This window comes from Sminthopsis crassicaudata, chromosome 1 (assembly GCF_048593235.1).
Source record: "Sminthopsis crassicaudata isolate SCR6 chromosome 1, ASM4859323v1, whole genome shotgun sequence".
In the NCBI taxonomy this organism is placed as follows: domain Eukaryota; kingdom Metazoa; phylum Chordata; class Mammalia; order Dasyuromorphia; family Dasyuridae; genus Sminthopsis; species Sminthopsis crassicaudata.
Genome location: NC_133617.1, coordinates 367,269,959 through 367,293,384, shown reverse-complemented (window position 1 = coordinate 367,293,384; position 23,426 = coordinate 367,269,959). Strand labels below are relative to the sequence as shown.

Genomic DNA, 23,426 nt, shown 5'->3' with positions numbered 1-23,426 from the left:
AAAGATCTATTCAGAGTAAATTGGAAGTAATCTCAGCATTAAGGGGAACAGGAAATAATTTCCCAGGCAAAATTTAATCTGTGACTAAAAGGAAGCCGATAGACAGGGATGGGGGGAAGAAAGGAATTCCAGGCATAAGGAATAAGTGCTTAGCACAGTGCCTGCCACATAATAACTACCTAATAAAATTTATTGACTGACTGACAAGTATGGAATTGGGAAACGGGAGTGCCCTATGCTAGGAAAAAAGAGACCAGTGTCTCTGAAATGTATGTGAAATAAAGTGTAAGAGGACTGGAAAGATAGAAAGGGACCATATTTGATTCTAGTAGAAGTCTGAATTTATTAAATAGGGGAGTGACATGATTAGATCAGTACTTTAGGAAAGAAAGAAGGAAACAGGCATTTATTAAGTACTGCTATATGTCAGTTACTGTGCTAAACTTTGAAAATGTTATCTCATTTGATCTTCATGACAACCCTGGGAGGTTGATGCTATCCCTGTTTTTCAATGGAGGAAACTGAAACAAACAGATTGAGCTACTTGTCCAGGATCACGCAGCTAGCAAGTATCTGAAGCTCAGGTTTTCCTGACTTTTAAGCTCAATGTTCCGTCTATTGTACCACCTGAAGATTGTGGAGAGATTTGAGGCAGGGAGACCAATCAGAAAGTTATTGCAGCAGTCCAGGTATGAAGTAATGAAATGTTATAAAAGTAAAATCTGTATTATTTGATTGGAACTGGGGTATGACAAGCCTAGGTTCTGAACCTTCCAACAGTAGTAGCAGTATTGGGAAGAGAGGAGGGTTTAGGAGGAAGCTCTGTTTATATATGTTGAGTTTTGAAATACCTATTGTAATCCAGTTCAAGATGTTCAAAAAGGCAATTGGTAATGTGGAATTGTATCTCAGGAGAGAAACTAAGATTTATATTTAGATCAAGAAATCATCTGGTGATAATTGAACTCATGAAAACTGATAAGATCATCACACAAGATAATAATTGAGAAAGAAGAGAAAAAGCTTTGAAGAGGCCATGAGGAACATTGCCTGGATGAACCTCCAGGAGAGGAGAAGTCTTCTCCAGGTAGGAGAATCTGAAGGGAAGCATTATCAGGAAAACTTGTTAGAGGAACTAGTATTTAGAAAAGAGGGATTGTGAGATGAGATTAGAAAAGAAGATTAAGAAAAAGACTATTGGATTTAGCAATTAAGAGATTTGTGATAATTTTGTCCTGAGCAGATTTGGTTGGCCAATAAGATCAGAATCCAGAGAGTTTTTAAAGCAAGTAGAGGAGAGTAGAGATACCTTTGTAGTAATGTCAGCATTGTAGATTATGTTGATGTTATAGAAGTATAGATAGCTTTCTAAAGGAGTTTAATCATTAAGAGGAGGAAAGATAACAGGATTGCTGAGGAAGATGGTGACTGTGATATCAAGTAAAAAAATCTTTGGGGAGGGTTGGTATAGATTTTTTTTTTTTTTTTTTTTAAGAAATAAATTTGGTTGCTATCTTCTGTTTTTTATCTTATCCAAATTTTCTTTTGTATCTCTTCCAGCCCTTTTGTAGAGAGCCATTTGACATAATAATTTAAAAACAAAAACAGAAGAAAAAGGAAAAACTAATTATAACTGAACAAATTACTGAAGAAATATGAAAATATATGTAGTCTACTTTATCTGTGATCCCACTTCTTCAAAGATATGGGAGAAGTTATATTTGTTCTTTATAATTTTGTAAAATTTTTTGATTGTTTTTGTGGTAGTGTTTTTGATGAGACAGGCCCCCAAACAGGTCCCCAGAGTTTTGCCCAGAAATGTGTTTTCATTTATTATCATAACCTTGCACAAGTAGCACAAGTAGCCAAAAGAACATTCCTTTTCCAGATAAGGCTTTTAGTGTAACTATCTAAGGAACCCCATCCTTATTCTGTCCTTGCTCTGTACCTTCTGTTTTTCTATTCCTATCTGTGGCTTCTGTTGCATCAGGATTCTTGGGAAAGTGTAAAATTTTTCAATACAAATTAACCCTCTTTGTTCTCCCACCCAAATAAAACTCGCTAAGAGAAAGCAAGCTCAAATCATTTCCAGGTTAAGAGGCAAAGTTTATTTAAGCTATTAACATCAGACTAAGTTCCAAACAAAGTTAGCAAAGAGCCAGGAGCAAGAAGATTATTTAGAGGGGAAAATAAAAGAAACTAGGTGCTTCATGTTATTGATAATGCTAGCTTTGTGGCTTAGAAGTGGAGTTGAGGTGGAGTCAGGTTCTTTGTGTGCAAGTGCAATATCCACAGTTCCCTGGGCAGGACTTATGGGGGAACCTTCCAGATGTGTTTTTAGGCACTAAGTCAAGTGGTGGGCATCCAGTTTATTCTGCACCTGTTAACTTTAGGCACTTCATTATTGATACTAACATCAATAAAATAAACAGTGGAAAGAAATACATCATTTCCAAGGCTAAGTTGCCTTGGAGTTATTACTATATCCTTCCTAAAGGCTGCACCACATCAGAACCACAAGGGTTTTGTTTCTTTTGCTTTGCTGTTGTCACATGAATTGTTCTTAGTTCTGCTTTCTTCACTTTTCACTCTCTTATTATTAGTTCATATAAGGCTTCCTATGTTTTGCATTAATCACATTCCTTGTTTCTTAGAGGAAAGTAATATTCTATTACATTTATCTACTACTATTTATTTAGCCATTTCTTAATCTATGAACATATACTTTTGTTTCTAGTTTTTTCCTACCACAAAAAGTACTACTACAAAAATATTTTGATTTATATGGAGTCTTATATTTTATCATTGACCTGCTTTGGGGTTTATGCCAAGTAGGGGAACTTCTGGGTGATAGGGACTTTATTTCTGTATTTCCAAATTGCATTTCAACATGCTTATAATAATTCCTGGCTCCATAAATAGGACACTAATTTGCCTATTTCCCCCCAGCCTCTCCAACATTGACTGTTCCTGATGGGGTGAATAAGATCCCAGCAAAAGACCAGATCCTTAGTGGTGAGGAGGGCTATAGAGATAGGCATTGACCAGAAAGGGTCTTTGTTAAATTTAAGTGGGCCTTTGTTACAGTGGGCCCTTAATGAATCCCCACAGTCGCCCTATACAGTTAGGACGGCAAGCTATAGATGCCAATCCCAGAGGTTATTTCTCTCATGTAAAATCACTTACCAGTCTTCCACTTCTTCCTTAAAGTTTCCCTGTCAATGACAGAGTAATAAAACCTTTGTGTCTTGATTTGGAGATGGTGTAAGCCTACAAATTTTTTTGAGATACCTTGCAACACTTTTACAGAAACCCAATATTTTTTGGGGTTAGCTCTTGTACCCTACTTTATCATCTTTACCAGTTAGCTGGATATGAGGTGTCAGGGTTGTTTTGGTATCTTTCATGATTGTTTTTTGGAGCCTTCTTTTATATGGTAGTTACTAGTTTGTGCTTTTCAGAATTGTTTATTCAGATCCTTTGACCAAAGTGTGGGTCCATTTAAGTTAGGGGTTCTTTGAAAGTATCTGGGAAGGAGTCAGTAGCTAGAAAGGAATTGAAGCTGAGAGAGGGGATGAAAATGAGGACAAGTTTTGGAAGAACAGGAAGGGACCTGGGATGTAGGTGCTTCTGGAGAGAGGGGTTTGCCTTGTTAAGGAGAAGGAAGAGCTCTTGGTACTTAGCTAACACCCTACAAGGACTAAATTGGGTTTACCTTTAAAACCAGATTTAGGAGTAAACCTAATGTGTATTGTTATCTGCTTGCTCTGAGCTATGAAGTTAGCAGGTTACAAAGCATTGAGATATAACATTTAATGGGAATTTTTTTGTGGTAATATCTATCACTCAGTCAACAAATGAGTATAGTTTTCATCAACATTTTGGGAACTCTGTTTAGGGAATCCATGAAGTTTAAATTATTACTGTAATATTTCTAAGATATTTTCATTTGTAACAAGGTAAATATTAATAGTGTAACCCATATAAACAAAAGCTTTTTAGGGTCCTTGATGATTTTTAAGAGTAAAAAGGTTTTTGAGACCAAAATATTTTGAAAACTGCTGTGTGATACTGTGTGATATTGAACCCATGTGATCCTGAGGAAGAGAAGAATGAGAACATGTTGGCCTGTAATAATAGCTTACATTTACATTGATTACTCTTTAAGTTTTATGAAACGTTTCTCTCACAGCATCTCTGTGAGTTGCATAGTTCAGATATTACAGTTTCAGAGAGTTAAAATGACTAAGGATCACACAGCTAACAGATGTTGTAATTTACTATTCTTTCCTCCATACCATGGGAAAGAGGGGCCAAAAAAAAGAAATTTAGCTGTTAAAATTTTTAAAAATGGTTTGTTAAGAAGCACTATTAGGAAACAATTACAGTTCAGTCAATTTACTAGGGATATAAATTCAAAGAATGAAACAATTCTTATAATTATTGATTTTTGTTCGCTACACAAATAATTTTCCTTTTATAAAAATAAAATTTTATTGATACCTTTTTTACATCATGAAAATTTCTTCCAGGATCCTTCCTTCAATCTCAGTGAAAGAGCACATATAACGGCAAACAATATTTTTAAGGAAAAAAAAGAAAAAAGAAAAAAATCCAGCAAAAACAATCTGTACTTTGAAAAAGTCTCTGAAAACATATGTGCTATTTAAATGCTAGCTATAATTTAATAAGTTGTTTTGTTTTCACACAAGAAATTTAGCATTTTCTTCTCTTTGTTCCTATTGAATGAAGCTGGTGAAGAATTTCCTTCAAATTGTATATAAAACAATTTTTTTCAGTTAATTTTTTTACATTTAGGTATATGTGTATCAGAATGCATGTTTGAAATCTTGCGTATGAAATCTACGAGCTATTCCTTTGAAAAGCAGCCCATTCATTTAAGTGTATGATACCATGGTACTAAAGTGTATTTATACATAATGGGCTATAGAAGATGGTTCAGTACAATGGGAAAAAGTGTTAACTTTGTTGCTAGAGGACTCAAGTTCAAATCTCAGCTTTGTGGTTTTGTTCTTTTTGTGACTTTGGACAATTTATATCATTGTTGATGTTATTTATGCAAATAAATGCAAATAAAAAAAGTTTGAAGAAGTCTTAAAATATTAATGGAACTTAGCTTTTTCTAAAATATTTTTTCTTCATTTTAATATTAAACTGTTTAAGATTATGTTTTATGTAATACAAAATCATTTTAGTGAGACTGAAAGTGTTCTGTTACAGACTTACTATTGAACAACCCTAAATGCCTTGAACAACCCTACATTTTGATGAATATTTTTTATTAGTTCATTCTAAGTTTTTTAATTTAGAATAATTTGAGGGAGAAATGTTCAGTCTTTTTTTTTTTTTTTTTTTTTTTGCTGAGTCAATTAGGGTTAAATGACTTGCCCAGGGTCACACAGCTAGGAAATGTAAAGTTTCTGAGGCCAGGTTTGTAACTCAGATCCTCCTGACTTCAGGGCTGGTACTCTATCTACTACACCAATTAGCTTTTCAGCTAGTTTTTTTTTTCAGTTATTTTTCATTATTTATTCAATTTGGTTTCTCTGATGTATACTTTATGCCTTCCTAACTTATATTTATAAAGAGTATTTAAAATTTTTAAAGAATATTTTTTATTTTCAAAATGCATGCAAAGATAACTTTCAGTATTTATCCCTGCCAAAAAAATGGTATTTTAAAATAATTTTTCAAATCTCACACATTCAGTTTGCATTTATTATTCAAAAACTATTTGAACTCAAGTCTTCCTGACTTCAGGGCTAGTGTTCTATCCACTGTGCCACTGTCCCTACTTGTTAATTTTTAAAAATCAATGTAATAATCAAATTAGTAAGATTATAGACTAGATAATATGCTGCCTACCAAAAAGATTTTTAGTTTTTTCTTAAACAGAAGTCATCTTTTACATTTTATGCTTTACATAAAATAGTAAGAAAAATGACTACTAAAGTATTGCTTATTACTGATTATTTAATGGTTTTTATTTTGTTTTAGGAAAAGAAGAAACATAGTGAAGCTTTTAAAAAAGAAGAATTTGATGAGTTGGACCTTCCTGAAACTTGCAGAGAGCAGAAAGTACCTTCCTCAGCAAGGGAAGTCCTAGCAGTATGTCCTGAAACATTTACTGAGGTTCAGTTGCAGGATATTAGTGATTTACAAACTGAGAAGGAAATGTTTGATGTCTCACTCACTTCTTTAACTTTAGACATTGAAGGATCTCAAACACCTAATCTAGAGACTGTAATAGGAGGGGAAGAGGTCAAGGAACATCAACTCAATGAAGAATCCAAGCCAAAGTGCAGCCCTGAGGAAGATGTGAGCACCAAAGCAGAAGACTCTGAGGGGGTTAGACAAAGAGCTGATTATTCTTTTACACAGTGTGGATTGTCACAAACCACATTCCAATCTAGTCCTTATAGTCAGCAGGTAGCTGAACATTTACAGGACAAAGAAACTGAGAATAGACAAGATTATAGACAATCTGTTGGTCTTTCTTCAGAGGTGCTACATAATGTGAACTTACAGAGTTGTTATGAAGCCAAAGAAGTCTTTCAGCCAACTAGATTGAAAAAACTTTATCCTGAATTACCTGCTGAATTTTCTGGAGAAAGACCAGCTTTAATGGCAGTAAAACCACTCTTACGAAATGAACGACTGTACCCTGAAATCCCTTCTGAATCAGAAATGGTACCATTTACTAAGGAACAACTGAAAATTTTTGAGCCTTGTTCCTGGTTAGAAAATGTTGAGTCATACTTAGAAGAATTTGACAGTATGGCTCATCAAGACCATCATGAATTTTATGAGTTGCTTTTGAATTATTCACGATGCAGAAAACAGCTGTTGCTGGCTGAGGCTGAACTGCTTACCTTAACATCTGATTGTCAAAATATCAAAAGCAGATTATGGCAATTTAAGGAAGAGCAAATGACTGTACAGGTATGATGACTGAAGTTCTCTAAAGCTTTTTGGAACTGTCATTTTGGGGATATAGATGCTTTACTTGGGTCGTTATTTTGGTTTCAAATCTTATTCTTCTAAGTGTTTTTTTCTTTTGAATCCAAGTTTTTGTTTTTTTTTTTTTCCCCCTAAAGAGATAGGTAATTCTGGACAATAGTCAAAGCTTTTAATTTTTCTTCCTGTCTTAAAAGTTTAGGTACCACAGTAGTTTTTTGAATTTTGTTTTTGAAATTTTAGATTTTATATGCAAAATTGAGAATGTAACTTTTTAAAGTATAGCTTCATACTGATTACTTAGTATTCTTATTTTGTTTTAGGAAAAAGCCATAATGAAGTTTTGTAAATTTATGAATTTACAAGTGACAGTTGATAATGTGAAAATGGCAAATTTATAAGAAAGGGTGTAAGTGAATGGAAAGAGAACATTAATTGTTTCAGGACTGAACATTGAGGAAAATTCATATTTAGGGGGTGGTAAAGGAAAGGAAGATAGCAAAGGAGACATAAATGGAACATCTAGAAATATAGAAAGAAAACTAAAATATTCTTTAAGATGTCAGTGGAGGAAAAAAGTTTCAAGTTCACTGTCACATAAGGCAGAAAATACTTAGGTTAATGTGATTAGAGAAAATAACCTTTGGTTTTAGCAATAAGAAGGTCACTGATGACTTCCAAGAGAGACATTTCATTAGAGTGATGGGTATTTAAATAGATCACAGAGGGCTAAGGAAGAATGGAGTGTGGAACAAATGGAGGGCAGCAAATACAATCTTTGAAATATGACAGAAACTACAAATGAAAGCATGGTCAATCAAATAATTTTTCAAAGTAAAGGGATCCTTGAGTATATTTATAGGTAGAAGGGAAAGACACATTGGGGAGTATGGATTGGGAAGGCCATAAAGAGTATGACTGAGCATTAGCATAATGTTAGGGCCCCAGGTCGAAGCATTTGCCTTGGAAAGGGACTGACATTTGGAGATAAAAGGTAAAGAGGAATTTTTGACTTTGAGAGGAAGGTAGATCAAGGGAATTAGTAAGAAATGGCCCTGTTTTCTTTGGTAAAGTTGCAAAGTAGGAAGTGAAATCTTCCCTCTTTTAGTTTGTTTGTTTGTTTTGTTTTTTTTGTGAGGCAATTGGAGTGACTTGCTCAAGGTCACACAGCTAGTAAATGCTAAATGTCTGAGGGCAGATTTGAATTCAGGTCTTTCTGACTCCAGGGCCTATGATACTCTATGCACTGTGCCACCTACCTGCCTCATGAAGTCTTCTTTCAAAGGTGGGCTTATTCTGTGAGATAAGGAAAGAGAAGGATGGAGGAAAGTTGTTTTCAGATACTCTTGTTATCTGTGTTTTCTGAGGATTTCAGTCGTAATACTTTTTTATACCACACCACTTGGCATTTTATATTGTTTCTGCTCATTTTCTCTGTTATTTTTATATTCTCTGCTATATTATAAGTATCTAGAGGCCAAGATATCCTGTACTTTTATATGGACTGTAATTCTTATGCCAGGCAATTAATAGGGATGTTTCTTGGTTGATACCAAGATTTTTGGATAATTGGATTTATATTTTATCATTTTTTTTTCTCCTTCAGGGTATTTGTGCAGACCAGGTGAAAGTTACAGGGTATCATCGCTACCAGACAGTGGAGATGAATGAGAGTGCCCTGGGAGAGCTAAAGAAGGCATTTGAAACAAAATCTGAGCATTTACATCAGACTCTGGCTCTGCATTCTTATACATCAGTGCTCTCCCGCTTACAAGTAGAGTCCTATATTTTTGCTTTGCTCAGTAGTCCAGCTGTTGTGAGGTCTTTGTCTATTCATCAGCAAGATCAAGGTATGTGATAATTGAAATCTTTCCTTTTCTTATGATTTACAATGAAATAGAAATGTAGTACTTTTGTTTTAAGATGAGTTGATATTAAAATGTAGTTTAAAAACCATTTTTTAATTAGCACGATAAAAATGCAAAATATTTTGGAATAAAAATATTTTTCCTTAGACTTTTTAAAGTTTCAGAATTTAGTCAGAACTTTAGAATGTTATGAAAAACCATCTGTGGAGGATTTATTCAGTCTTTTTTTTTTTTAATTTATAGTTTCTAAACAGGCAGAAAGTCTTCCCTCTGATTTGTGTCACCTGAAGGAGTGTATTAGTGTTTTATTTATGTTCACCCGAAGAGTTATAGAAGATACGAAGTTCTACAATGATGTTCTTCTTTGGCTGCAGAAACTGGTAAGGGGTGAATGGCCAGTAATATTTTCTACATCTCCCTCCCCTTCTGAAATAACTCCTCTTATTTTTGTCCAGTCTCGCTCAGTGACTGCTTCTGATAAATTGTCTTTTGCTATATTAGTACTTTATTTGGTATTTTTTTTTTATTCTTGTTATTAGTGCTCCTTATTTTTGTGATTAAGGAAAACAAGGCCTTTTCTTAGTATACTCTCATTTTGATCTTTGAGCATTCTTAGAAAGGAATGTAATGCTGGGTTGGTATTCTACCAAATTTAAGGCCTAGAATAGAAAATCATTTAAAATACAGATTACCTCTCGATATAAAACTTCAGAAAAATATATTGTTCTTAGCTTTTAGTGATCTTACTGATAAGAATGCTAGTTTTTTGAAAAAAAAGAAAGGAAGGACATGTAAGATACTTAAAAAAACCCAAAATGAATAGACTGGCAATTCCCATCTACCAAAGAGAATATCTTTGCCTTCACTAAATTTCTGATATATTTAGAGCTGTCTTCCAGACATAGCATGTTCAAAATGACGGAAGACTAGATATTTCATCAATTCTTAATTTCTTATTTTCATTTTACCACATATGGACAGAAACTTCAGGGATTTATACTCATAAGGCAATCAAAATAGGATCTATTTGGAGAAGATATGTTTGATGTTATTTATTAACTCTCAAGATTTGTAGGCTCATGTTGACTCATATTTGTAGAAAGCCAAACATTGTAAGATTGTTTTTGTTTAGTTTCCATTGCAATGTTATGATGTGGTACATGTATCTTTTGGGAGCTGACATATGTGTATTCACTTAATATATACTTAATTACATCATTGTATGATTTAAGACTGAAAATCCCTTTAGAGATCTTCTAGTGGAATCCTTTTAATTTAGGGATAAATAAATTGGTACTTAAGAAAGATACTTAGTAAGCTGCCTATAATTATTTAGATAGTAAATATCAGAGGTGGGGATCTTAAACCAAATTGTCTGATTTCAAATTCTGTAATGTGTTAGTGTCTTGACTTGATAAAATTCAACAGTTATAATTGGGCTTCATCCTCACAATAAATGTTTCTTTCACTTTTTTTGAATAGTTAGATTATTTATCTTTTATATTGTTCAGGTGTCAGTGTTACAAAGAGCTGGCTGCCCTGGTGATCATCTATTCCTTTTAAACCATATTCTTCGATGTCCAGCTGGTGTTAGTAAATGGGCTGTTCCTTTCATTCAGGTATATATGATCTGGTGACTTCCTCATAGCAAATGGTGCAGTGCACAAACATTTTTCTGGTAAAAGTTTTTCTCAGGTACTTATAAGAAAGAATAGCAAAAAGTTCACCTTGAAAAGCATTAAACTAAGAATTAAAACACTGAATGTGTTTATGAGCTTGTTGGGATTGTTTCTTGTTGAGCTTAGCAAAGATGAAATAATAATAGAATTGCTGGAATTCACTGGTTTCCTAGCTTGGACCAAGTTCATTGGAATTTAATTCTGCAAAATCCCTGTTCACCGAATCATAACAGATGCTTATTCAGTAGTGTTCAACCTGACTTTCCTAGGTTTTTTATATCCCACCCCATCTTTTGGGAAGTATAATGAGACTTAGAGATCAATTCAGTGTTATTTAATTAATTATGATGGGTTATGAATATGTGTAGTCAACTTTCATCTACCCAGGAGTTGATGATTCACTTGGTGGATTATCCATACTCTTTACATCCCTATCCTTGTGTTGTTACTCTTTAGCTCATTTCATTTTTCATTAGCTCTTTCAGCAGAGAGAGATTGGGGAATAAAATAAAAGCATGACAAATTTTAAATCATTCCAAGTTTTTTGTGGACTTAATAAACCTCTTGCCTGAAAAAAAAGTTTATTTTTTGTTTAAATGACCAATGCTGTCCTCTCTTTTTTTTAATCCTCCTACCCTTTTGCTATATAGATAATTCCCCCCCTCTCCCCCAGGCTGGGGTTAAGTGACTTGCCCAGGGTCACACAGCTAGGAAGTATTAAGTGTCTGAGATCAGATTTGAAATCAGGTCCTCCTGAATTCAGGGCTGGTGCTCTATCCATTGCTCCATCTAGCTGCCCCACTATATAGATAATTGATGTGGGGCTATTAGTTATCTTCTAAATCCCAAATGCAACTGAGCAAAAATGTTGTCACGTAACTTCTGGAGGCTGCCTTTTTTTAATGTATTTATTTATTTTTAATGGGCATTGCTTTATAAATCTTGTAACTCCTTGTTCCTAGTCATAATACTAATGAGCTGATATTAAAAACACAGGTTGTTGGTCTTCTCTAATCCTTTTTTCCCCCCCTTTTCTGATTTCAGATCAAAGTTTTGAATAATTCATCAGGGGTATTTCACTTTATGCAGTCCCTTGCCTTGCTTATGTCTCCTGTCAAGTAAGTGTGAAAGAGGTTTGTTATGCATTTTAAAAATCTGCCCCATATTTGAACTATTTGTCTTTTAAAAGATATCTTTGTACAGAGGAAGTCTGCTAAAGAGCTGTGGGAGTTCCAACAAGTTAGCTTTACTGATTTTCCTTTAGACTTGAGCTCAAGTGAATCTTATAGCTGATCACTAGTAATAGATTACCCTTCCTTAGGTCCTAGAAATTCTGTCTCTTTGAGATCCAATTTTACTCACCTTCTACAAAGGGAACCTGATATTTCAAAAATTCTTATTATAATCCTTGTTAAAATATAATTTTTTTTTATTTTATTGTTTGTGTAAAACTAAATTTGTGTATTTTTTGACTGTTTAAAGTGAAGTAGACTGATAATTTGGAATGTGAAATACTTTAAAATGGGGTTAAGTAAGTTTGCTTAGCATAGAATACCGATGATTTGTGTAAAAAAGATTGAAGAAGATGAATTTTAAGTAACTACCAGCAATGTCAGGGGTAGCTATGAAATGTTTAGCATTGTACTTGACACTTTGAAAAGCTAATAGAAATCTAAGACATGATCTCTGCCCTCAAGGAGCTATATTTTAGTTGGGGAGACAAGAACAATTAAGTGTCAAATTTTGAAGGTATTCACAAATAATGCAGTCAGAGTTCAGAAAATGGAATTAACAGGATGCACTAGAGAAGCCCCAAAACACTTCATGTCGGTGGAGAGACAGTAGTAAACTCCAGACAGTAGTACTTCAAACATACATGATGGCCTATACTACTGAAACCCAAGACTACCACTGGAGTTCTGGAGCCTTGGAGAACCAGAGGTAGATATACATCACATTAAGACCTTGGTCAGTGAAGGACTTTAGAGCATCAGGCAAGGTCCTAATTGACTTGTTTTTGTCTATTCTGGGGTAGGTAGATTGGCAGCTTCTGTTATCCTTGTTTTTGTGATCTAAAACCAAATGTCCTTCGAAGTATAATATCTTCTCTTCTTCCTGTCTTTCCCCATACTCTTATCTTTATCTGCTTCCATCCTATCCTTCCATACTCTACAGCCTCCATGCTTTCTAATATTTCCCTGTTCCTGCTGAAATCCCTGGCCTATCATTTACAAACTTTTATCCTTTATCTTTAATCTCACATTCTTTCTATTTTATTGTGCTAATGGAGACTTAGCTCTCCCTAAAAGATTTTTCATCCTGACCACCTTTTCCAGTAATGAGCATTTTTTTTTTTCACCATCCTGTGACAAAGGGATAGTATTTGAATTTCTCGCTATCCATTTTTATATCACTTAGATGAAATCCTTTTCATGATCACCAGGTCTTTCTCCCTTTCTTTTCAGAGAAGTCAGTAATTGGCTCATAGATTTCCTTTTTACTCCAAACTTTGCTTTCATACTTTGGGATTTCAATATGTAAGCAGATATCTCCTTGAACATCCTGCCCTTACATTTTCATCAGCCTTCAAAACCTCCATGATCTCCATCTTCATACCACTTCATCAATATAGAGGGATGGCTGTAACCTGGATCTTACCTATAACAAACCTGTAACAAACCTATAACAGTTTTAATGATTTTAAACTTTGAAATTTTTCTCTTTGATCACAATTGACATTTGTTCTATCCTGCCTCATTTCTCCTTAAACCAATTCTTGCTCCTCGCCATGACCTCCACTCTCTTTGCCCCTCCCTCTGTTTTAAATCTAGCCTTTCTATTTATTGGCTTGACCTCATAGTTGACCAGTTCAGTTGTACAGTAGTCTCTATTTTTGAATCCGTTGCCTCTTTGGTCTTTCATTAGTCATATATAGCCAAATTCCAGCTCTGGAATACCTCTCTCTTTACCTCTTCCACTGATGTTCATATGATACTGAATGTCACTGGAAGAAGATAAATGATTTTGCTAAATGGGTTCCCTACAAATTTACTATTATTCTCAGCTGGGTCTTTACTGTTGCATGATAATCTTTTTCCTCTCTGATTGTCATATCCTCTATAGCCCAGCTTCTTAAACTTTGGTTTGAGACCCCATATAGGGTCTTGTGAAATTCTGATTTATTATCAGTAAGTGTTCTATTTGTATGCCTATTTTATTTTTCAGTATACTTGGGATCACATAAAATTTTCTCAGATTAAAAAAGGGTCACAAATGGAAAAAAGTTTTTTTTTTTAAATTTTATTTTATTTAGAATTTTTTTTCACAGTATATATGCATGAGTAATTTTTTTTAATAATATTATCCCTTGTATTCATTTTTCCAAATTATCCCCCCCTCCCTCCATTCCCTCCCCCCGATGACAGGCAATCCCATACATTTTACATGTGTTACAATAAAACCTAGATACAATATATGTGTGTAAATACCACTTTCTTGTGTAAATACATTAAGCATTAGATTCTGAAGGTATAAGTAACCTGGGTAGATAGACAATAGTGCTAACAATTTACATTCACTTCCCAGTGTTCCATCTCTGGGTGTAGTTATTTCTGTCCATCATTGATCAACTGGAAGTGAGTTGGATCTTCTTTATGTTGAAGATATCCACTTCCATCAGAATACATCCTCATACAGCATTGAAGTGTACAGCGATCTTCTGGTTCTATTCATTTCACTCAGCATCAGTTGATGTAAGTCTCTCCAAGCCTCTCTGTATTCCTCCTGCTGGTCATTTCTTACAGAACAATAGTATTCCATAACCTTCATATACCATAATTTACCCAACCATTCTCCAATTGATGGGCATCCATTCAACTTCCAGTTTCCAGCCACAACAAAAAGAGCTGCCACAAACACAAATGGAAAAAGTTTAAGAAGCCCTGCTATTAGAGCACCTATTTGAAACCTTTTCTTCAAGCTACACTACTTTCTTCTCTTTCTTTCTGAGCAAAAGAAAATAATTCCTTAAAACAATTACCCAAATGGAAAAGGAGGTACAAAAATTAATTGAAAAAAATCATATCTTAAAATTAGAATTGGGTACATGGAAGCTAATAATTCTCTAAGACATCAAGAAGCAGTCAAACAAAATAAAAAGAATGAAAAAAGAGAAGACAATATAAAATATCTTGTTGGAAAAATCAATTGATTTGGAAAATAGATCCAGGAAAGATAATTCCAATATGTTGCTAACAAATTCAAGCTACAAGATATAGAAAGAGAAATTCCATTTAAAATAACAAACAATATAAATGTTTGTGAGTCTACTTGTCAAAGACAAACCCAGTAGAAACTATTTATAAAACTTTTTCGTACAAAATCATATCTAAGTAATTGGAAAAATAACAGTTGCTTATGGGGAGGCTGAGCTAGTATAATTTAAAACAATAATTCTACCTAAGTTAATTTATGTATTTAGTACAATTCCAATCAAACTGTCAAAAATATTTTATAGACCTGAAAAAAAATAATAACAACAAAATTCATCTGGAAGAACAACAGGTCAAGAATATCAAGGGAAGTAATGAAAGAAAAAATGCAAAGGAAGGGCTGTACCAGATCTAAAACAATATTATGAAGCCTCAGTTCTCAAAAGTAGATGGTACTGGCTAAGAAGTAAAATGGCAGATCAATGGAATAGGTTAGATACACAAGACACAAAAATCATTGACTTAATAATGTACCGTTTGATAAACCCAGACTCTACCTTCTGGGGTAAGAACTCACTATTTGATCAAAAACTACTGGGAAAACTGGAAAATAGTATGGCAGAAACTAGATATTGATAAATTTTTCAAATAATATACCAACATAAGGTCAAAATGGGTATGTGATTTAGACAAAGGGTAATTATAGGCAAATTAGGAGAACAAGAAGAAATAGTTTACCTCTCAGATCTATGGAGAAGGAATGAATTTATGACCAAACAGGAGATAGAGAATGTTATGAAATACAAGATGAATAAATTTAATTACATTAAATTAAAAAGTTTTTGTACAAATAAAGCCAATGCAAACAAGATTAGAAGGGAAACAGAAAGCTGGGAAACAATTTTTGCAGTCAGTGTTTCTGAGAAAGGCCTTATTTTTAATATGTATAAATATGTATAAACATAATATCATTATTATAACATGGCATTAATAATAAAAATATTAACATCAACAATAATATATTACTTTAATATTATAAATGTAATAAGTAAAAACTAATATTAATATTAAAATTAATAATAGCAAATATATATGTACATATAGAGACTCAAATTTATAAGAATGCCAGTCATTCCCCACTTGATAAATGGTCAAAGGATATGAACACACAGTTTTCAGGCAAAAAAAATAAAGCCATTTATAGTCCCATGAAAAAAATGCTCTAAATCACTACTGATTAGAGAAATACAAAGTAAAACAACTCTGACATGTCACTGCATTCCTTTCAGATTGGCTTATAAGATGGAAAAGGAAAATGATAAATGTTGGAGAGGATGTGAAAAATTAGAACACTAATGCCTAGTTGATGGAGTTGTGAACTGATCCAACCATTCTGGAGAACAATGTAGAACTATTTCTAAAGATTTGTAAAACTATGCATACATTTTGATCCAGCAATACCGTTATTAGATCTGTATCCCAAAGACATCATAAAAAATGGAAAGGGACCCACATGTACAAAAATGTTTATAGCAGCTCTTTTAATGTAGGCAAAGAATTGGAAATCGAGGGGGATGCCCATCAATTGGGGAATGGCTGAGCAAGTTGTGGTACGTGAATGTAATGTAATACTCTTGTTCTTTAAGAAAATGATGAGTAAGCAGACTTCAGAAAAACCTGAATGAATTGATGCTGAGTGAAGTGAATAGAACCAGGAGGACATTATACACAATATCAGCAACACTGTCTGGTGATCAATTTTGATAGAGTTTGTTTACTCTTCTTAACAATACAGTGATCCAAGATAATTCGAAAAGACTCATGCTAGAAAATGCTATCCACATCCAGAGAAATATCTATGGAGTCTGAATGCAGATGGAAGCATACTCTTATTTTTGTTATTTTTTTTCTTTCTTATGGTTTTTTCCTTTTGTCCTGATTCTTCATTCACAGCTTGAATAATATGGAAATATGTTTAATATTATTGTACATCTATAACTCAGTATGGTACTGCTTGCCATCTTGGGGAAGGGGAAAGAAGAGGGAGAAAGAAAAAATGGAAATAAAAATATTATAAAAATAAATGTAGGAAATTAATAAGTACATTTTTTTTAAATTTAATTTTTATTTTATTTTATAATTATAACTTTTTTTTTTTGACGGTACATATGCATGGGTAATTTTTTACAACATTATCCCTTGCACTTCTATTCAGATTTTTTCCCTTCCTCCCCCAACCCCCTCCCCCAGATGGCAGGCAGTCTTATACATGTTAATTATATTACAGTATATTCTAGATACAATATGTGTGTAGAACCGAATTTCTTTTTGCACAGGAAGAATTGGATTCAGGAGGTAAAAATAACAGTTTATACTCATTTCCCAGTGTTCCTTTCCTGATGTAGCTGATTCTGTCCATCATTAATCAATTGGAATTGGATTAGCTCTTCTCTATGTTGAAGATATCCACTTCCATCAGAATATATCCTCATATAGTATTGTTGTTGAAGTGTATAATTATCTCCTAGTTCTGCTCATTTCACTCAGCATCAGTTGATGTAAGTCTCTCCAAGCCTCTCTGTATTTCTCCTGTTGGTCATTTCTTACGGAACAATAATATTCCATAACATTCATATACCATAATTTACCCAACCATTCTCCAATTGATGGACATCCATTCATTTTCCAGTTTCTAGTCACTACAAAAAGGGCTGCCACAAACATTTTGGCAGGTCCCTTTCCCTTCTTTAGTAGTTCCTTGGGATATAAGCCCAGTAGTAGTATGGCTGGGTCAAAGGGTATGCACATTTTGATAACTTTTTGGGCATAATTCCAGATTGCTCTCCAGAATGGTTGGATTCTTTCACAACTCCACCAACAATGCATCAGTGTCCCAGTTTTCCCACATCCCCTCCAACATTCATCCTTATTTGTTTCTGTCATCTTAGCCAATCTGACAGGTGTGTAATGATATCTCAGAGTTTCCTTAATTTGCATTTCTCTGATCAATAGTGATTTGGAACACTCTTTCATATGAGCGGAAATAGTTTTAATTTCATCATCTGAAAATTGTCTGTTCATATCCTTTGATAAGTACATTTTTATTAACTTTTTTTATTTTTTAGAACATAGACATGAATAATTCTTCAACATTAAACCTTGAAAACCTTGTATTCCCCTACAACCTTCCATAGATGGCAAATAGTTCATATATGTTAAACATGGTAGAAAATACAATATATACATACATATTTATACAATTATCTTGCTGCACAAGAAAAAGCAAATCAAACCAGAAAAAAAATGAGAAAGAAAATAAATACATTTTTTGAAAAGAGACAAACAAAAAAAAAATCTTTTTTTTTTTTTTTTTTTTTAAAAGAAAGCCTTGCAGCAAAGATCTTGATATGAGGTAATGGAGGTATGAACTAGAAAGGTCATATCTGTTAACAGGGAGGGAGAGCCACTCTGAAGAAAACATTGGAATAGTTTGGTAATGTTAAAATAATTTTACTGTATTGCTCTCTAAATTGTGAATAGCTGGAGTCTCAGAAAGAAAATAGGCTTTTAGAGAACAAGTAGTGGTTTAATTAATCACTTTCATTTGAGACATGATTTTGATTTCATATAAGAATAAGTGAGTTACAAAGCAAATGACAAAGTAGATGGCAAGGTAGTTAAGGAATAAAAATATCACACTAGGCAGGGCAGAACAGATTGCTGCCAAAATTTCCAGGTAACTAGGAGAGTAGATCAAAGGAAGATGTAGGAAGACATGCTTCAAAATGTTTTGACTCGCATTCCATAAACATTTTGTTTTCTTGTCTTCTTGTAAACTTTTATCCCCAGCTCTAGTCCAGTGTTGGCAAATAGTAGGTACAAAGTTTGTGTAAGGAATTATGCTAATGTAACTTATATAAAAAAAAAAATTAAAAAAAAAACTTTTGCAATTCAGACTTTGACAAGCTTAATTAATATACTTTACTAGCCTTATACATTAATTTGAATTAATGAGGTTTTATTTTACTTGGGTTTTTCTAATTTTATTCTATTCTCTAGCTTAAGAGTTGAAATAATATTTCTGTATCTGACTGTATCTCAGTTTGAGAAAAAAATAGATACTAATTAGTTTGTTTTTTTCCATGAATTGCTTCTGACATTAATGTGATTTTTCTACCTTTTTTAGAAATCGAGCTGAGTTTATGTGCCACATGAAGCCAAATGAATGGAAACCTTCCTCTTCTGAGGAATCCTCTGAATCAGGGAACTGGACATTAGTAGATGAAGGAGGAGAAGAGGTAATTATTTTGAGAATCATAATGCTTTTATTAACCTTGGGAGAAGGGGTAAAAACAGAAAATTAAATATAATGCAACTTAGTGTTAGAAGACAGAATTGGTCGTTTGTCTTAAAGGTTAATCATAATACAGGTATATTTTCCTTTGCTTTGGAGGGCTAGAATTTGACCTATGTATAAACAAATTGGTATGATAATAAGCCACAATATGGCATGATTTTATTTAGATGTTATAAATTTGTAATGAATACAACAGCTTGGAATATTACATTTGGAAGATAGGAAGTCATCTTGTTTTTTGGTGAGAATTTACTTTTCCAGTCCCATTGTGTTTTTCTATGTCAGGGCCTAAACTTAGTCTTTTAGTTTCCTTAGCTTATTAATTTGAGAAGTTTCAGATGATAAGGTGCAGTAGTGTTTAGAGTCGCTGTTTTCTGGAGTGTCTTGCCATGAAGATTAAGAGAAGGATTTTCAAAGTAATCTCTCTAATTAGATGGAGTGGGGGGCAGCTAGGTGGCGCAGCCTTGAATTCAGGAGGACCCGAGTTCAAATCTGGTCTCAGACACGTAACACTTCCTAGCTGTGTGACCCTGGGCAAGTTACTTAACCCCAGCCTCAGAAAAAGAAAAAAAAAGAAAAGAAAAGTATGGAGTGGGCAGCATTCATCATTTCAGAACTGCACTCATTATATTTGTGGTCATAGTAGATTTCTGAATGTTTGGAGACATGTTTTGTGATTGTAACTAGATACTTAAAAGAGCAATACAAGCGGAAGATTCATTGTTTTCGTCTTCTTTTTTTTTTTTTTTTTTTTTTTATTATGTTCCTACTTTCAAAACTTGGTAGAGGCAATTTGATGGAGGTAGATGATAAGGAACACAAAATGGCTTGTTTTAGTAACCTTGTTAACCTTAAAAGCAAGCTTTTCAGAAACTGATGCAAAATGGATGTTTTAAAGATCATAATGGAATGGTGAAATTTCTGAAATAGAAACATTTTCTAGTGATTTCATCCTAGTTAATTTAATCCCTGAGATAGGATACTATTAAGAACCTTATGTTCTAAAGAATGAGAAAAGAAAGGGTTATTTGCTGTTTTCCATACTTTTCAGTGAAGTCTCTGAAGTTCAGTTTTTAAGCCTTTTTGGGAGAATTTAAAGCAAATTAAGTGTGTAGTTGGTTAAAGCATTTATTTGTGCAATTGTGTTATTGCTTTGTTGAAATTAATGTGTTATGTTTATCAAGATCTGCATTTTGTATCAGTTTCTGCTACTTTTAGGAATTTTTTTAATTGAAAAGATAGGTCAGTCTTGCTGACATATTTTTTCTTGATAAAAATTAAGAATTTGATCTATATTTGCCATGTAAACATATCCTATTTAGGTTGCTTTAAACTTTTTAAACTGCTAGACAGTAGAACTTTGGATGTGTGTGTGTGTGTGTGTGTGTGTACGTGTAGGAACACCAGTATCATCTAGTTGGGATTTTAGTGAAGCTATTTTTCACTTTAAGAGTTGACATCCTTTATATCATAACTTCAGTTGAAACTGTAACTGTGAAAGTTTGTATTCCTTTTATAAGATCCTTGACTTAAAAAAGAAATTCAGTTATTTATCTTTTAATAGCTAGAAAAAGAAGTCTTTTGAAATTGTATTGATAGTTTGTCAAGAGTAAAGCCTGGACAACTTCTAGTTATTATTTTGTGAAACCAAATGAAATGCTTTTTAATTTTTTTTCCTTTAGGATGAAGATCCTGAGACGAGTTGGATCCTTCTTACTGAAGATGACTTGATTGCTATTTTATCACAGTTCCCATTTCATGAACTTTTTAAACACTTCCTTGGATTTAAAGGGAAAGGTAAATTGATTCCTAAAGAAAGATATTGAGGGGAATTTTGTATGTAATTCAGTAAGCTTATTTTAAGCATCTGCTAATGATAAGTCAGAGTTTAAATACTAAAGATAAAAATGACTAAGTTTTTGGTATTAAGGAGTCTACAATCTAATAAGTTGGTACGATTTATCCAAATAGTTAAAGTATAATAATGAGCTAAATAATAGGAGATATTAGAAAATCATGAGAAGTTTGGTGAAAGGAAAGGTCACCTTTAGCCAAGGAATGAAGGAATTTTATGGAAGAATTAGTACCTCAAGAGCCTTGAATGTAGACAAGAATTTCAGTGGAAGGAATCTCTTCCAAATATGGGTGAATCTGTAAAATTTTTGCAACCTGGAGAGTAGCTTTGTGATTAATATGTTCCACATATAAATTTTAAAAAAGTTAATTTAACCCAAAGTCTTCATATTTATCTCCGTTTCTGACAAGAGTCCTCTTTGGGATCTTTTTCTGTTATTTATTTGTATTGTGGTTAGCTATATTGTCATGGTGTTTTTGGATTATTTTGATTGCTGTTATTTACATTTTTTCCCCATAGTTTTCTTCTTCATTTTGTTGATTATTCCTGTAACATCTTTTACCCCTATATCTCCAGTTGATGAATTGACAGTTTACTTGAATTCATCAGAATTCTCTCATCTTTGCCATATAGGAGATTCATTTTGTTGTCTGGGACGCCTAAAATAGCTTCCCATGAATCAATCCCATATCTATCAAATGATCTATGAATTTGTCCTCTGAAGTCTTTGTATTGTATGTACCTTTGATAATTTTTTTTCTTCTGTCTTTTCTTTTGTTAATTTATAGATGATTATTTACCTGAAACAACAAGACCTCAAGAGATGATGAAAATTTTTGCCTTTGCCAACTCATTAATAGAACTTCTGGCGGTAGGATTAGACACCTTCAATAGAGCACGCTACAGACAATTTGTGAAACGAATTGGTTTTATGATTAGGTATATATTGCAGATATCCATATTTATTTGAACTCTCCTCTTGATTGAAAACAATCATCAGGGGGTAGCTAGATGGCGCAGTGGATAGAGCACCAGCCTTGAATTCAGGAGGACCCGAGTTCAAATCTGGTCTCAGACACTTAACACTTCCTAGATGTGTGACCTTGGGCAAGTCACTTAACCCCAGCCTTCAGGAAAAAAAAAGAAAAAGAAAAGAAAACAATCATCATTTTAATTGTAGTCTCTTGTCTGCTTGATCCATCATTAAACTGAGAATTTTTTTTTTTCTGTCTTCTACCTAATAGGTATGTTATAAATGTTTGTAGCCATAACCTTGCTAAACTATTTCAAAGTTAGTTGATTTGATAAGTTAACTATTCCTAGGTCCAAATCTTAAAAGTGTTCCCTAGGACTGAGTTTTAGGCTAGAGAAAAACATAAGGGGAAAGTGTAGCTTCTTTCCTTCTGGATTTCTCTTTTCTTCTTTTCTTTTCTTCCTTTCCACATCTGCTTTGTGTTGTGGTTCCTGTGGGCCAGGGGTGAGACTGGTAGGTTTCCTATGGTTTTGTTTGTGGTTTAAGGATCAAGCTTATAGTGACTTCAGAGTCAGAATGTAGATAAAACTTGTCAAGGCAATGATTGTGAGATATTGTTTATTCAGTGTATCAGAAAAGCATTAATATTTATTAAAATGGAAAGTGGGTTTTATTTGTGTAATAATTGATTGACTCATTTGGATTTACTATAGTAATTTTTTTTACCTCAATTTAAATGATTTGAGCAAGGATTCTGATGAAATGAACTGATACTTAATCAATGACATAAAGTGGTTTAATATTATTTTCTTATTTAGAATGACACTTTGTTATGTGAGTGACCACTGGGCCCAGTTTGTGAGTCATAATCAAGGCTGTGGATTAGTTATGCAGCCCTATTCAGTGGAGAAGCTCCAAGTTGAATTTGATGAGCTGTTTCTTAGGACTGTCCTGCATGTTCTGAAGGCTAAAAGGTATGTAGTCTGTTGGGAGTGGTTTAGGGAAAAATTATTATTAATACATAGAGCCAGCATGGTTTGGTGAAAAGGGGCCTGGCCTTAGAGTCAGAACTGGATTTGAGTCGTGTGACTCTGGGCTTTCAGCTTTCCAGTTATTCCTCCAAGAGGTGGGCTTCTGCTGTACACTGTTGGAGGAATTTCCACACAGTGCAAAATTTCTGACAAGTTGGTCCAATTACCATCTTATTTTCCAACCCCCATCCCCTGAAAAAATTTTTTTTTATGAAGTATATTATCCATAGCAGAATCTTCAAGGTCTAGGTGACACATTTCAATAATAATAATCATGATGATGATGATGGCATATTTAAATAATAATAATAACAATAGCTTACACTGACATTATGCATTAAAGTTGACACAGGAGATCCTCACAACAACTTTTGGAGGTGAGTGCTTTATTATTCTCCTTTTATGAAAGAGGAAATTGAAACACAGAGAAAGTGAATGACTCTTGAGACTACACATCTGCTGAGTGTCTGAGGC

General features: G+C 33.6%; 1 protein-coding gene across 4 annotated transcripts in view; it reads left to right on the top strand.

The window, feature by feature from the left end:
• EPG5 (ectopic P-granules 5 autophagy tethering factor) overlaps positions 1 to 23,426 on the top strand; it is a 139,957-nt gene that overhangs the window by 9,108 nt on the left and 107,423 nt on the right. For all 4 annotated transcript variants that reach the window (XM_074279273.1, XM_074279272.1, XM_074279270.1 and 1 more), the window contains exons 2-10: positions 6,019 to 6,963; positions 8,585 to 8,828; positions 9,090 to 9,226; positions 10,358 to 10,465; positions 11,570 to 11,643; positions 18,923 to 19,034; positions 20,776 to 20,890; positions 21,737 to 21,887; positions 22,740 to 22,895. In XM_074279273.1, the coding sequence (XP_074135374.1) occupies positions 6,019 to 6,963; positions 8,585 to 8,828; positions 9,090 to 9,226; positions 10,358 to 10,465; positions 11,570 to 11,643; positions 18,923 to 19,034; positions 20,776 to 20,890; positions 21,737 to 21,887; positions 22,740 to 22,895 (2,042 nt within the window). The remainder of the gene's footprint in view (positions 1 to 6,018; positions 6,964 to 8,584; positions 8,829 to 9,089; positions 9,227 to 10,357; positions 10,466 to 11,569; positions 11,644 to 18,922; positions 19,035 to 20,775; positions 20,891 to 21,736; positions 21,888 to 22,739; positions 22,896 to 23,426) is intronic.